The sequence below is a fragment of the Hyla sarda genome, chromosome 5, assembly GCF_029499605.1.
Source record: "Hyla sarda isolate aHylSar1 chromosome 5, aHylSar1.hap1, whole genome shotgun sequence".
Lineage (NCBI taxonomy): Eukaryota > Metazoa > Chordata > Amphibia > Anura > Hylidae > Hyla > Hyla sarda.
Window position 1 is genome coordinate 128,484,211 of NC_079193.1, and position 14,697 is coordinate 128,498,907.

The following is a 14,697-nucleotide window of genomic DNA, read 5'->3' on the forward strand; positions in this document are numbered from 1 at the left end:
GGTGGACAACTTTCCCTGGATAATGAAATATGTAAATCTGGCTCTTGCTCTTACATACAAACAAACATGCAGCTGCACTTATTTATATGATACCTCTTCACATAATAGTAGCACAGATTTATGGACTCCATCCAATGTTTGCTTTAGTCCTGTTGAGTTTTAAGCTTTTTTACAGTCTGCACATTTCCTTTCCTTAGCATTGTCTTCAAGTTCTTTTGTCCTTACTATATCCTTAGTTTACATCTGTGCAACTGTTTGTTGCCAAATCCTGTAAAATGATACTTTTAATTGCACTTGGAAATCTTCCAAAGGATTAGTCTCACGTATGAGAAGTCATTGTTTTACAGTAAAATAAGATGTCATACTATGTTATAAGTAGGCGTTGTGTCCTTATATTTACAAGATTTTATTTTATAATTTTTAAAGACTGAAAATGCTTTATTTATTTACTGCTTCCTCAGCTACTGAATTGATGGCATTGCACAATAATGTTCAGTAAAGGTCTATACAAAATGATGGCTACAGCACAAAATGGATGTCTACAGGGGCAGGCCAAATTCTCCTGCTCTCCAATCTACAGTAGTTGTTTTTAGAATGTTCTACCATTGGTCCCTTAAGTCTACCATGATGGTTAAATAGATGGAGAGTCTTTTAAGTCTGGTTTCACATGGTCTTCTGCATGTATTTTACTGCTAGTTACTGCAGTTTTGCTTTGCACTTAAAATTTTTAACATGTTTTACATGTTAAAGGCATCTGACCAATAAATGTATCACAAAACCATCACAATTAGTTTTAAATGTGTGCGGTTTAGCCACACAGTAGTTGGCCCTGTGATATTTTACCACTGTGTGTGTGAAAACAACATCAAAAGTTCATGTACTAAGGTGTGTTAATGAATTACATGCTCTAAAGTTGCAAATTTTTGCATAGAAATAACAATATTGCTCAAATATGTGAGCAAGTATGTCATTTGAGATAAGGAATGGCTGATGAAGCGGGTAACCGTGAAACGCGTTGCATTGTGGGAATAAATCTTTTAAGCTTTTACCTGGTCTCAGCTCTCCCATCCATCCCGCCCTTTCGTTTGGAGATTTTCTGTTTTTATCGTGATTTGAGATAAGGGGACATGAAGGAGGAGTAACACCTCCATCCTTTATAGCGCCTAGGCAATTTTTTTTTAAATTGCCTGCCAGTAACATAGATACAATAGTTAAACACTGCAGATACTTCTCTAACCACACAGCTTTATTTCTCTACAATGACGTTATGGTCCTGTTGCTTGCCCACGTGACCAGTGTTGTGACCAAGCTTTGTGGGACAGAAGTAACATAGTAACATAGTTCATAAGGTTGAAAAAAGACCAGAGTCCATCAAGTTCAACCTATAACCCTAATGAGTCCCTACTGAGTTGATCCAGAGGAAGGCAAAAAACCCTCATACTAGAGGTAAAAATTCCTTCCCGACTCCAAATATTGCAGTCAGAATAGTCACCTCTATAAGGGGCTAACTGTGAGTCACATAGAGATACATAGCGAAAGTAACCTCCAGTCGAATGCAAACAGTCAGCTGGGAGGGATGGCTTTTCCCATTGGTCACTAATGTGTGCAAGTTACAGATAACATTGTGCTATAAGTAAGAATGGTTCCACGCTTGAAACATTTTGTACTCACTCTTGTGAGAATACTCAGTCTTTTGAGATACTGTAGCTGTACATTGGTGACTGTTATTAATTGCAATAGACTTTCTTTTTTTTTACTAAAAATGAATGCATTCACATGTCTGTTGTATGTGATCACTGTGGCCCTTTTATTGGGATCCCAGGGGTCGGATCATCACCGTAAAGCTGGCATAATTAGTGACACGTCCACTTTGTGAGGATAAGAACACTCTTTACATGGGTAGTGCTTTAAATAACATTCATCACATCTCCACAGAAAAAATAATAAATGAATAATCGTAAAGGGGTGTAACAGTTGGGACCACCAGTAATTACAAGAACAGGGATTTATAAATGTTATTTGTGGCATAACTCTTTTAAGTATCTGTCTTTACGTGTAATTATGTGTTATATAAACTGTTCAATTTAGGTTTCCATTTCTGATCAATTTGTTTCTTTTGTGACAATATATAGGTGGATTACAACACCCTGTACTTAACTGCAATGAAACAGTTATGATGGACTCTTTGCCTATATGTGGGGACCTATTTGAAATGCTCATGATAAAAGTGGATCCAAGCCAGTGGTGCAACCTGACTAAAATTATCACGTAAGAGACCTTCTTATCTTGTAAGATAAAAGAATGCATGCAAACAATTTTGATGCTATTTTACATTTTGGATAACTGTGAAACTTTCATACAGACAAAGAAAGACTACTGTAATCAATATGTTCTATCTGTATTTAACCCCTTAAAGACGAAGATAAGCTCTTGCGTCCTGGTAATTAAGGATCCAGGGCATACCTGTATGCCCTGATCCTATTATCGTAGTCGGAAGCGTGCTCACAAGATAAGCATGCTTCATACCCAGTGGGTCCTGGTTGCTATCAGCAGCCACGACCCATGATTAATGCCAGACATCGTGGATCAGCTCGATGCCCAGCATTTACCCTTTAGACTCATCTAAATGCAGGAGTTAATGGTGTCAGTAAGCTCAATGAAGCTTTCCGGACATCCGCGGTGAAATTGCGGATTCCGATCTGCTGAGTACATGGCAGGAGGGCCCTTACCTGCCTCCTGGCTGTCCAATCAGTGCTCGGATGTCCCCAGCCAGCCATGGCAGGCTAGAGCCGCAGAGCACCGATAACACTGATCAATGCTGAGCCAAATCTGAGCTGCAAGATTGCATGTTATAGCTCCCTTTGTGGAATAGTTAAAGTAAAATGTGTAAAAAAAAAAAAAAAAAAAAAAAGAGTTAATAAGAGTGAATGAAACCCTTCCCTAAAAAAAGTTTGAATCACCCCCCTTTTACCATTTTTTAAAATAATGTGGTACCGCTGTGTGCGTAAATGTTTGAACTATTAAAATATAACTTCAAGTAGAAGGAACAGGCGGCAGCTCACCGATGTTGTAAAAGTCAAACTATTTATTTGCAGCAAACGTGGTGTACAAAATTGTGCAGGATACAAACTACCACACACAAGCAATGCAAGCCTATGGGAGGAGGCGTGACGGCTACCACTATATAGACTTGAATTTAGGGGGCGGGGCATGACATCACGAAGGGTGGGACCGTAACATCACGATACCCCGTCCCCTGTATCGCCCGTCATCAGCCATGGAGCAAACATAGCTCCAGGTTGCAGATCAAACATCTTAGCCCCAGCAATCAAAATCTTTTCCCCTATCCTTTAGATAGGGGATAAGATGTCTAGGGGTAGAGTACCCCTTTAATAGTGGGATGATCACGCTTATGTTTTCATGAAATATGTAATGTTTTCATACCTTGTCCAAGGCATTAAACTCTTTTTTACTCTTTTCGGCAGCAGAGAGATCCTTTATTTTCCCTATATTGCTTGAAAATGGTGCTCTGCTTAATAATGTGGAACAACCACCTTTAGTAGTTTTTCCTTAAATTGGGCTCACCTGGCAATCTAATTATCACAGGTGTCCAAGATTGTTTTCAGTGATCAAAAGAGCCTGAGACACAATACCATGCATGAGTTAAACTGAAAAACTAAATATTTAATCTTTGTAACACTTAATAATAATTAAGAATAATAGAATTTGCATAAAAATTTGGAACAAGGTATATTATTTGATAAAAAATATTCGTTCAGGTCATAGCTACCAGTATAAAAAGTATGGTGAATGAAGCGCCTATATAGAAACTTTTAATATTAACTTTTGAAAGTTGTGGAGACATGTTAAATGTTTTGATTGGTCGAGGTCTCAAACCCTGATCGATTGTTAGAATGACAGGGGGAAAACCGTGGCTGATCGAGACAATTCCATAGACTTATATTTTAAGTTTTTCTCTCTTAACGCGCTCTTCTCCTAGATAGTTCTACCACAGTCACAGTCTTTACATTCAGACTCTGACCGGTTAAAGCTTTTGACATGTCTCTACAAGAAAGTTTTTTTTAACCCCTTAAGGACTCAGCCCCTTTTGGCCTTAAGTACTATTTAATTTTTACGTTTTCATTTTTTCCTCCTCGCCTTCTAAAAATCATAACTCTTTTATATTTTCATCCACAGACTAGTATGGGGGCTCGTTTTTTGCGCGACCAGTTGTCCTTTGTAATGACATAACTCATTATATCATAAAATGTATGGCGCAACCAAAAAACACTATTTTTGTGGGGAAATAAAAACGACAAACGCAATTTTGCTAATTTTGGAAGGTTACGTTTTCACACCGCACAATTTATGGTAAAAATGACATGTGTTCTTTATTCTGAGGGTCAATACGATTAAAATGATACCCATTATTACATACTTTTCTATTATTGTTGCGCTTAAAAAAACAAACTTTTTAGCCAAATTAGTACGTTTATAATCCCTTTATTTTGATGACCTCTAACTTTTTAATTTTTCCGTATAAGCGGCGGTATGGGGGCTCCTTTTTTGCGCCATGATCTGTACTTTTTTTTGATACCACATTTGCATATAAAAAACTTTTAATACATTTTTTATAATTTTTTTTTATAAAATGTATTAAAAAAGTAGCAATTTTGGAAAAAAAAAAAATTTCCGTTCACGCCGTTCATCGTACGGGATCATTAACATTTTATTTTAATAGTTCGGACATTTAGGCACGCGGCGATACCAAATATGTGTATAAAAAAAAAAATTACGCTTTTTGGGGGTAAAATAGGAAAAAACGGACGTTTTACTTTTTTATTGGGGGAGGGGATTTTTCACTTTTTTTTTACTTTTACTTTTACATTTTTTTTTACACTTGAATAGTCCCCATAGGGGACTATTCATAGCAATACCATGATTGCTAATACTGATCTGTTCTCACCGAGGAAGAGAGTTCGCGCTTGAAACATGTCTGACTAGTGTGCTTTTAATGCTTGCTCCTCACATAATAAAGCTGCCTTCACTGCAGTGCTGGACTCCTTCATTTCTGATCTGTTCTATGTATAGGACATAGAACAGATCAGTGTTATCGGTCATCTTCTGCTCTGGTCTGCTCGATCTCAGACCAGAGCAGGAGACGCCGGGAGCCGGACGGAGGAAGGTGAGGGGACCTCCGTGCAGCGTTCTGAATGATGGGATCCCCGCAGCAGCGCTGCGGGCGATCCGATCATTCATTCAAATCGCGCACTGCCGCAGATGCCGGGATCTGTATTGATCCCGGCACCTGAGGGGTTAATGGCGGACGCCCAGGAGATCGCGGGCGTCGGCCATTGCCGGCGGGTCCCTGGCTGCGATCAGCAGCCGGGATCAGCCGCGCATGACACGGGCATCGCTCCGATGCCTGCGGTTATGCACAGGACGTAAATGTACGTCCTGGTGCGTTAAGTACCACCGCACCAGGACGTACATTTACGTCCTGCGTCCTTAAGGGGTTAAATTGACAGTGCCCATTTAAAGGGGTATTCCGGTGATTTGTAAATGACTTCTATCAAAGATTCTTAATCCTTCCAGTACTTATTAGGGGCTGTATACTACAGAGGAAATTATTTTATTTTGGATTTCTTTTATGTCACGACCACAGTGCTCTCTGCTGACACCTCTGTCCATTTTAGGACAGTTCCTGACATAGACAGAGGTGTTAGCAGAGAGCACTGTGGTCGTTACAGAAAAGAAATTCGAAAAGAATTTCCTCTGTAGTCTACAGAAGCTGACAAGTTACATAGTTACATAGTTACATAGTTAGTACGGTCGAAAAAAGACATATGTCCATCAAGTTCAACCAGGGAATTAAGGGGTAGGGGTGTGGCGCGATATTGGGGAAGGGATGAGATTTTATATTTCTTCATAAGCATTAATCTTATTTTGTTCCAGGAATGTATCTAATCCTGTTTTAAAGCTGTTAATTGTTCCTGCTGTGACCAGTTCCTGAGGTAGACCGTTCCGTAAATTCACAGTCCTCACGGTAAAGAAGGCGTGTCGCCCCTTGAGACTAAACTTTTTCTTCTCCAGACGGAGGGAGTGCCCCCTCGTCCTTTGGGGGGGTTTAACCTGGAACAGTTTTTCTCCATATTTTTTGTATGGGCCATTAATATACTTATATACGTTTATCATATCCCCCCTTAAACGTCTCTTCTCAAGACTAAACAATTGTAACTCCTTTAATCGCTCCTCATAGCTAAGTTGTTCCATGCCCCATATTAGTTTAGTCGCGCGTCTCTGCACCCTTTCCAACTCTGCAGTGTCCCTTTTATGGACAGGTGCCCAAAACTGAACAGCATATTCCAGGTAAGGCCGTACCAATGATTTATAAAGGGGGAGTATTATGTCCCTGTCCCTTGAGTCCATGCCTCTTTTGATACATGACAATATCCTGCCGGCTTTGGAAGCAGCAGCCTGACATTGCATGCTATTCTGTAGTCTGTGATCTACAAGTACACCCAGATTCTTCTCTACCAGTGACTCTGCCAGTTTAATCCCCCCTAAGACATACGATGCATGCAGGTTATTAGTACCCAGATGCATAACTTTACATTTATCCACATTGAACCTCATTTGCCAAGTGGATGCCCAGACACTTAGTCTATCCAAGTCATCTTGTAACTTATGCACATCCTCTATAGACTGTACTGTGCTACAAAGCTTGGTGTCATCTGCAAAGATAGAAACAGAGCTGTTAATACCATCCTCTATATCATTGATAAATAAATTAAACAACAGCGGTCCCAGTACTGAACCTTGGGGTACACCACTAATAACCGGGGACCAATCAAAGTACGAATCATTGACCACCACTCTCTGGGTACGATCCATGAGCCAGTGTTCAATCCAGTTACAAACTAAAATTTCCAAACCCAAAGACCTTAACTTACCTGTCAGACGTTTATGAGGGACAGTATCAAACGCTTTAGCAAAATCCAGAAACACTATATCCACAGCCATTCCTCTGTCAAGGCTTCTACTCACCTCTTCATAAAAGCAAATTAGATTGGTTTGACAACTTCTATCCTTAGTAAACCCATGCTGACTATCACTTATAATACAATTATCCCCTATGTATTCCTGTATGTAATCCCTTATAAGTCCTTCAAACAATTTACCCACAATGCACGTTAAACTTACCGGTATATAGTTTCCTGGGGAAGACCTAGAGCCCTTTTTGAAGATTGGCACCACATTCGCCTTGCGCCAGTCCCTTGGCACAATACCAGACACCAGAGAATCTCTAAATATCATGAACAGGGGTACAGATATTACTGAACTTACCTCTCTAAGAACTCTTGGGTGTAGTCCATCCGGCCCTGGGGATTTGCTTACATTTATATCACTTAACTTACCTTGTACCATCTCTACATTAAGCCAGTTCAGTACATTACATGATGTGTTACCAGCACTGACCTGGCCAATGTCAGCTCCTTCTTCCATAGTGTATACAGAACTAAAGAACCCATTCAGTAGCTCCGCCTTCTCTTGATCGCCTGTGACAACCTCCCCATTATCATTATTAAGGGGTCCTACATGCTCTGTCCTTGGTTTTTTTGCATTTATATATCTAAAAAAATATTTAGGATTAGTTTTGCTTTCTTTGGCCACCTGTCTCTCATTTAGAATTTTTGCTGTTTTTATTACATTTTTACAGATTTTATTAAGCTCCTTGTACTGTTTAAATGTTATAGCTGACCCATCAGATTTGTATTTTTTGAAGGCTATTTTTTTCTTGTTTATTGCTCTTTTAACATCATGTGTCAGCCATGTAGGATTTAGTTTTAATCGTTTATATTTGTTCCCCTTTGGTATATATTTAGCTGTATAGTTATTTAGAGTTGATTTAAAGATGTCCCATTTACCTTCTGTATCAGTATTTGACAACACCTCCCCCCAGTCTATGTCCTGTAGTGCAGCCCTCAGCCCAGGGAAATTTGCCTTTTTAAAGTTATATGTTTTTGCCTTCCCCGCATGTCTTTGTTTTCTACATTTTAAGTCAAAAGTAACTATATTGTGGTCGCTATTACCAAGGTTTTCCCGCACAGTTACATTACCAACCAGCTCTGCGTTGTTGGAAATGATCAGATCCAACAAGGCATCACTTCTTGTTGGGTCCTCCACAAACTGGCCCATAAAATTATCCTGCAATAAATTTAGGAATTGTCGCCCCTTTGTAGTTTTAGCCAACCCCGGACCCCAATCTATATCTGGATAGTTAAAATCTCCCATTATTACCACTGTACCTGCCCGGGCGGCCCTCTCTATTTGTTTATGAAGCCTAACTTCTATCTCTTCAGTGATATTAGGGGGTCTGTAGATTACACCAAATACTATTTTTTCAGTATTTCCCTCCTTTTGTAATTCTACCCACAATGATTCCACATCCTCAGAATCATCACACACTATGGCATCGTTCACACTGACTTTCATACCACTTCTTACATACAGACAGACTCCACCACCTTTTCTGTTCATTCTATCCTTGCGAAACAATGTAAACCCCTGCAGATTGACAGCCCAGTCATGCGAGGAGTCCAGCCATGTCTCAGTGACCCCAACTATATCAATATGTTCCTCCAGTATCAAGGCCTCAAGCTTCCCCAAGTACTGGAAGGATTAAGATTTTTTAATAGAAGTAATTTACAAATTTGTTTAACCTTCTGGCACTGGTTCATTTAAAAAAAAATTCCACCGGAGTACCCCTTTTAATAAGTATTCTGGTGCTATATAAAAAATTATATTGTGCTGAGGCCCTGGTAAAATAGAAAATAAACTATAGTTACTTACTCCCCCACTGGTCTCGCTGCAGCTTCTGTTCTTCCTCTTCCAGTACCCTGCTGCTTGTATCGTTTGCCTGCTTTAAAGATGAGCATTCGGAGGAGGATCTTCCGTTCAGCTACTGGCCTGGCAAGGGAGAACACTGCTGGACACACAAATGCTGGGGGGAAAGGTCCTGCTCCGAGTGCTTTTCCAGAAGCAGGTTAAATCAGTGGCAGGAACGAGAAGAAGAACCAGAGCAGCAATGGAACCAGCGGGGGACTGGGGGAGTTAAGTATAATTTTGTTTTCTACAGTGCCAAAATACTTCTTTAAAACGGTTATCCAGGGAGCAGAAAAAGTATTACCTTACCTCACTCCCCGGTGGCTTACATCTCCAAAGATAGAGATGAAGGCTAAGCAAATACTTTTCTATGCAACAGAATAATATGAATCCAAATAGGACTTAAGCATTGGTTGAGGAGTTAGGTATCTTGAGCTCTTTGTTTCTTTAAACAAATATAGTTTACTTTATTACATGATAGAAATGTAAGAGTTCATTTCGAAAGGAAGGTCATCATTAGGGCAAGTACAATTAGAAGTGCAGTACAAATCAGATGGTCCAGATAAGAATGGTCAGGCAGAATTATTTTGCTTGCTTTGTAGAGTGTGTGATGACATATCTGTGGATAGTGTTTAAGTGATTATACAGTACACAGTAGACAATAATGATTAGGTCATATGACAAAGCCAAAAATAAGTTGTTGATATAACTAATCACCCAGCCTGTATACCCTTATTTTATACTGGAAGTTGTTATAGCTCGTCTAAAACTTTTATACAGTATAAATAGTACAATATACCAAAAGTTAATGACTACAGTAGAAGTTTAGACAGTTCAATCCCCACTGGAATTCAAAAGGGTATCAATGGATAGTCCTCTATTGGCTTCACTGAGTTGTTTTGGATAAAGGCTTGACATTTGACAACATTCAGTCTTACCTAGAGGGGGAATAAGTAGTAGACTGAGTATCTCAAGAAACCGATGTTTGCACTCCTTTAAGAAGCCTCAGAACATGAAATTTGTTAAGCCAAGCGAGAAAACTTCCCCAGAAGAAGAAAAATGACTCTGTATACAGCTATTATAGGGTGTTTGTCCCTCATTAAGACAGAGCGGGGTGCTGGCTTGCTGCAGTGAAGCCTGTGTTGTGGAAACAAAGTGGTAATGTTTCTCCCTGTGGAGATTACCATTAAGATGTATGGAGGATTCTTGGAAGAAGGATATGCAAAGAAGCTCTTCTTTGCTTCCCTATAATGCTAGCTTTTTTTCTCCCTTCAAACCAATGTTTGTGCTCCTTTGAGAAGCCTTAGAACATAACTAGGGATTTAATAAATCAAGCCAGAAAGCATTACAACTGAACATAACTAAGTACCTAATGGAAATTTTGCAACTCATGGGTTTATTTACCCATCATTCTTAAACATACTTGCCAACTCTTCTGGAATGTCTCTGAGACTCATGTAAAAGATAAAGATCTGAGTGTCAGGGTTCTCACTTCTTCTCCACTTCTTGCTTCTCAGCAGACGACAACACCTCAGCTGATACTAACAAACTGCTTCTTGTTTCTCTTTCTATCTGCTTACCAACATGCCTCTTCTCTATTTGGCTATTTGACCTGTAACAGTTCATACTTGCTCTGCCCTATTGTGGCCTCTGATCTCCAAGTGGATTTCTGACTGTGATTCTTTGTATGACTCTGGTCTAGCTGACATCTTTTTAACTGCTTTCAGTAAGAATATTGCAGGTTGTAAAATATATGTCAATCTGTACCTTTTTTTTTTTGCCTTAACCCCTTTACTCAATAGCCTGTTTTGACCTTAATGACCAAGGCATATTTTCAAAATACCCCATAAATCACCCAATTTTATAAACTGCACCCCTTAAAGTAGTCAGAATGACATTAAAGAAGTTCATTAACCCTTTACCGTTTTACAGAAATAAAAGCAAGGTGGAGGTGGAATTCTAATATCTTAATTTTTTTTGCCGATTTTTCATTTTAATCCATTTTTTCTGTAAAACAGTAGATGTTGACATTGAAATACAATTCAAGATTTATTCCCCAAATTCTGATGTACTTAGAAATATCCCATATGTGGCCTTTGTGCGCTACATGTCTCTCGTACAGGCCTCTCAAACATGAAGGTGTGCTGAGTGGATTTTGGGGCATCCTTTTAGTTTAGGATATTTTGTTGGCATCATATAAAATTACAGGGGCCTTCGGGTGCAAAAATTAAAAAGTTGACGCTTCTGGGGTACATGTGACACTCTGATAATTTTTTATTTAATTTTTTTATGAAATACTATACATAAAAATATCTATTCTGCAGTTTTTTTTATAAATGTTATTAGGTTGTTTATCATGCGATATAAATGACATGTTAATCTTGCACTGCAGGTTGATACAATTATGACGATACCAAATTTGTTTACTTTTTTTATATTTTAGTTCATTATGGCATAAAAAGTATTTGTAAATCGCCGTATTCTGTAAGCTGTAACTGTTTTATTTTTTCACTGACGCAAATGTGTGTGGACTCTTTTTTTTTTTTTTTTTGTCCGGGACATGTGTCACGATTGCACTCTATTGGTCCAGCCAAGACATTAGAGAGAGTGTGATGGTGCAAGGGTTAAAGCCAACAGACCTCTGGGTATCCACTACAAGTCCCAGCAAGTCACCAAATTAACCCTTAGATAAACGTGTTTTACCAGAGCCTCCTTCAGAAAGGTGAGCTCATATATTTAGAGATCAAAGACCAGAGCTGATTAAACATTTAATCGTATAAAAGGTATCACAGTGCTGACTATATAAAATACAGAAACAAATGACATACATTTACAAAAATATATAAAAGAGTTTTGCAAGACAAGTTCAGAAAACAAAATATGAAGTTCTTACAGCATGATGGTATAGCAGTTCCAAGAGAGTGAGTTTCAGCTGTTCTTAGGATGGTCTTGTCAGCTTGTTGCACAGCCTTGAACACTGACTTTTAGTCTAGCATTGTTTAAATATCATATCTGCTTTCTTTGGAGGGAAACTCCATTCCCCCCTCCCCTCTAATCCCCCAGGGGGTCTTCTCTCTTCTTGGCCCCTTATCTGTTTGATTATATGATGGGACCAGAGTGCAGGACTTCAAAAAAGCCTTTGACTTCAAAGGAGATGTAAACAAACAGCCAGACCCCCCAATAAAATGCAATACACAAAACACAGTCTGAATGACCTCTCACCCATGTCTTGGATAAGACATTACACAGTTACAATTTATAATACACATATAGGATTTTAATAATCAGGCCTTGGGCCTGACAACATGTATTTGGGGGAACAATTTTTTAGGGTTGTATTACATACATATATAATTTTATAAATTTTTATATTTTTTTTCACTTTTTTCTTTTATTTTTCAAATTTAATATTATTATTATTTTTTTTAAATGTTTCCCCTTTTTTATTTTTCACTTTTTTTTCCCACACATTATACACATAATTCAATGGAGTACACATCTGTACTCCATTGAATTCATCCTATGTCTGTCAGTACTGACAGGCATAGGATAGACCTATATACCTTAGGTAGGGGCTGATCAGAGGTCAGTGTCAGGCCTTCGGTTGCCATGGCAACCATCGTGCAAAGTGAAAGCAGAGTGCCAATCGGTGACAGAGGGAGCTCCCTCTGTAACCCTAATAGATGTGGAGGTCACAGTGAACACAGCTTCTACAGGGTTAAAGGGGTATTCCAGGAAAAAACTTTTTTTTTATATATATCAACTGGCTCCAGAAAGTTAAACAGATTTGTAAATTACTTCTATTAAAAAATCTTAATCCTTTCAGTACTTATGAGCTTCTGAAGTTAAGCTTGTTCTTTTCTGCCTAAGTGCTCTCTGATGACACGTCTCGGGAAACGCCCAGTTTGCTATGGGGATTTGCTTCTAAACTGGGCGGTTCCCGAGACACGTGTCATCAGAGAGCACTTAGACAGAAAAGAACAGCCTTAACTTCAGAAGCTCATAAGTACTGAAAGGATTAAGATTTTTTAATAGAAGTAATTTTCAAATCTGTTTAACTTTCTGGAGCCAATTGATATATATATAAAACATTTTTTTCCTGGATAACCCCTTTAACCCCTTAACGACGAGCGTCGTAAATGTACGTCCTAGTGACGTGGTACTTTACGCACCAGGACATACATTTACGTCCTAAGCATAACCGCGGGCATCGGAGCGATGCCCGGATCATGCGCGGCAGGTCCCGACTGTTGATCGCAGCCAGGGACCCACCCGTAATGGCATTAACCCCTCAGATGCCGTGGCGATCCGCAAAATTGCGGTTTTCTTTTCAATTTCCCCACACAAATAGTTTTTTTTTGGTTGCGCCATACATTTTATGGTAAAGTGAGTGATGGCATTACAACGGACAACTGGTCGCACAAAAAACAAGCCCTCAAACTTGTCTGTAAATGAAAATATAAAAGAGTTATGATTTTTTGAAGGCGAGGAGGAAAAAATGAAAACCTAAAAATAAAATTTTCTGCGTCCTTAAGGCCAAAATGGGCTTCGTCCTTAAGGAGTTAACTCAGGATCGGAGTGCAGCAGGTGGCCTCCTCCGATGGGGCCCCCCTCACCACCGATCACTTCACGTAGTGAAGCAACGGAGGAGAGGGGGAAGGTGGAGCCAGATCCCTGCTATTGGTCTGTCTGCACTGACGGACCAATAGCAGCAATCGCCGGCTGGGGACCGCTGCGGTTGGTCCCTGGCCGGTTTCAGGGGGGCTTGGCTGTGCAGCACAGCCGAGCATACTAAACTGTCACAGCGCCCGGTGAGGCTGTGACAGTTTAAAGAAATTAGGTACATGTACGTGGCCTCTGATTTTGCGTAAAGGGGTTAAAGATGCTCGAAAACTGCAAAAGGTATGCTGTTGTGTGTTTCATGCTTTTTTTAACTTTTTTTTTTTGGTGTTTTTCTCAAATATCTTGTTTTAGTACATGTGTTTTTGAAGCATTTTCCTATGGGGTTTTTTCAAAGTCATGTGATACAAAAAAGTAAAATATTTTTGCAAATAAATTCAAATGCTAATTTATAATTTTCATCATATTCCTGCTCTTTTCTGTCCCTTGTTGACAGTTTCCAAGGTTTCAGACCACCACTCCACTTTAGAAGCGGTGGTTAGGATGGTGTGTATATACATATAGTCACTGTAGACATGAACAAGACAACTTGCTAATGTTAAAACCAAGCATCACAATGGTGAACAAATGAGACTGAAGAGACTTTGAATGGTTCGCATGATTTTTGGTGCAAGATGAGCCACTTAGATATTGCTGATCTACTGTAATGTTTACGCACAACCATCTCTAAGATTTATAAAAATAATAATCTTGATGCTATTTTCTATATAAATGTGATTATTATTGCACAATTGTATTTATTATTAATACAAGTTTGCAATAAGCTATTTTATATATATCAGATACGGGTGATGGGTGACCTCAGAAGTAATTTACTGCAGAAGATGTATATTAAAATCCTTTATACTGGGTATTTTTCTATACTCGTGTTTTAAGATAGTAAGTATACCTTAATACAACGGAAAAGGAAAATGCTTCTGTGATACAAAAGAGCAGAAAGATTGGTTAGTTTCCTAAATTACACAAATGCCCATTCTCAAGGTGCGATACTCTGCATTGATTTAACCATTAACTTGCTTATAGTACCTGTATTCCTATATGCGTTTATCTCCGTATCTCGAATGTCCAGGAAGAGTTCCGTGTAGAAGGTCTATTTTCACACTGAGATTCATGGCGTTGAAATAAATATCT

At 39.0% G+C, this 14,697-nt stretch overlaps 1 protein-coding gene across 3 annotated transcripts in view; it reads left to right on the forward strand.

Moving 5' to 3' along the window:
- The window catches only part of LOC130273446 (receptor activity-modifying protein 3-like), a 357,217-nt gene that overhangs the window by 158,545 nt on the left and 183,975 nt on the right, over positions 1–14,697 (forward strand). For all 3 annotated transcript variants that reach the window (XM_056520263.1, XM_056520265.1, XM_056520264.1), the window contains one exon: positions 2,133–2,268. In XM_056520263.1, the coding sequence (XP_056376238.1) occupies positions 2,133–2,268 (136 nt within the window). The remainder of the gene's footprint in view (positions 1–2,132; positions 2,269–14,697) is intronic.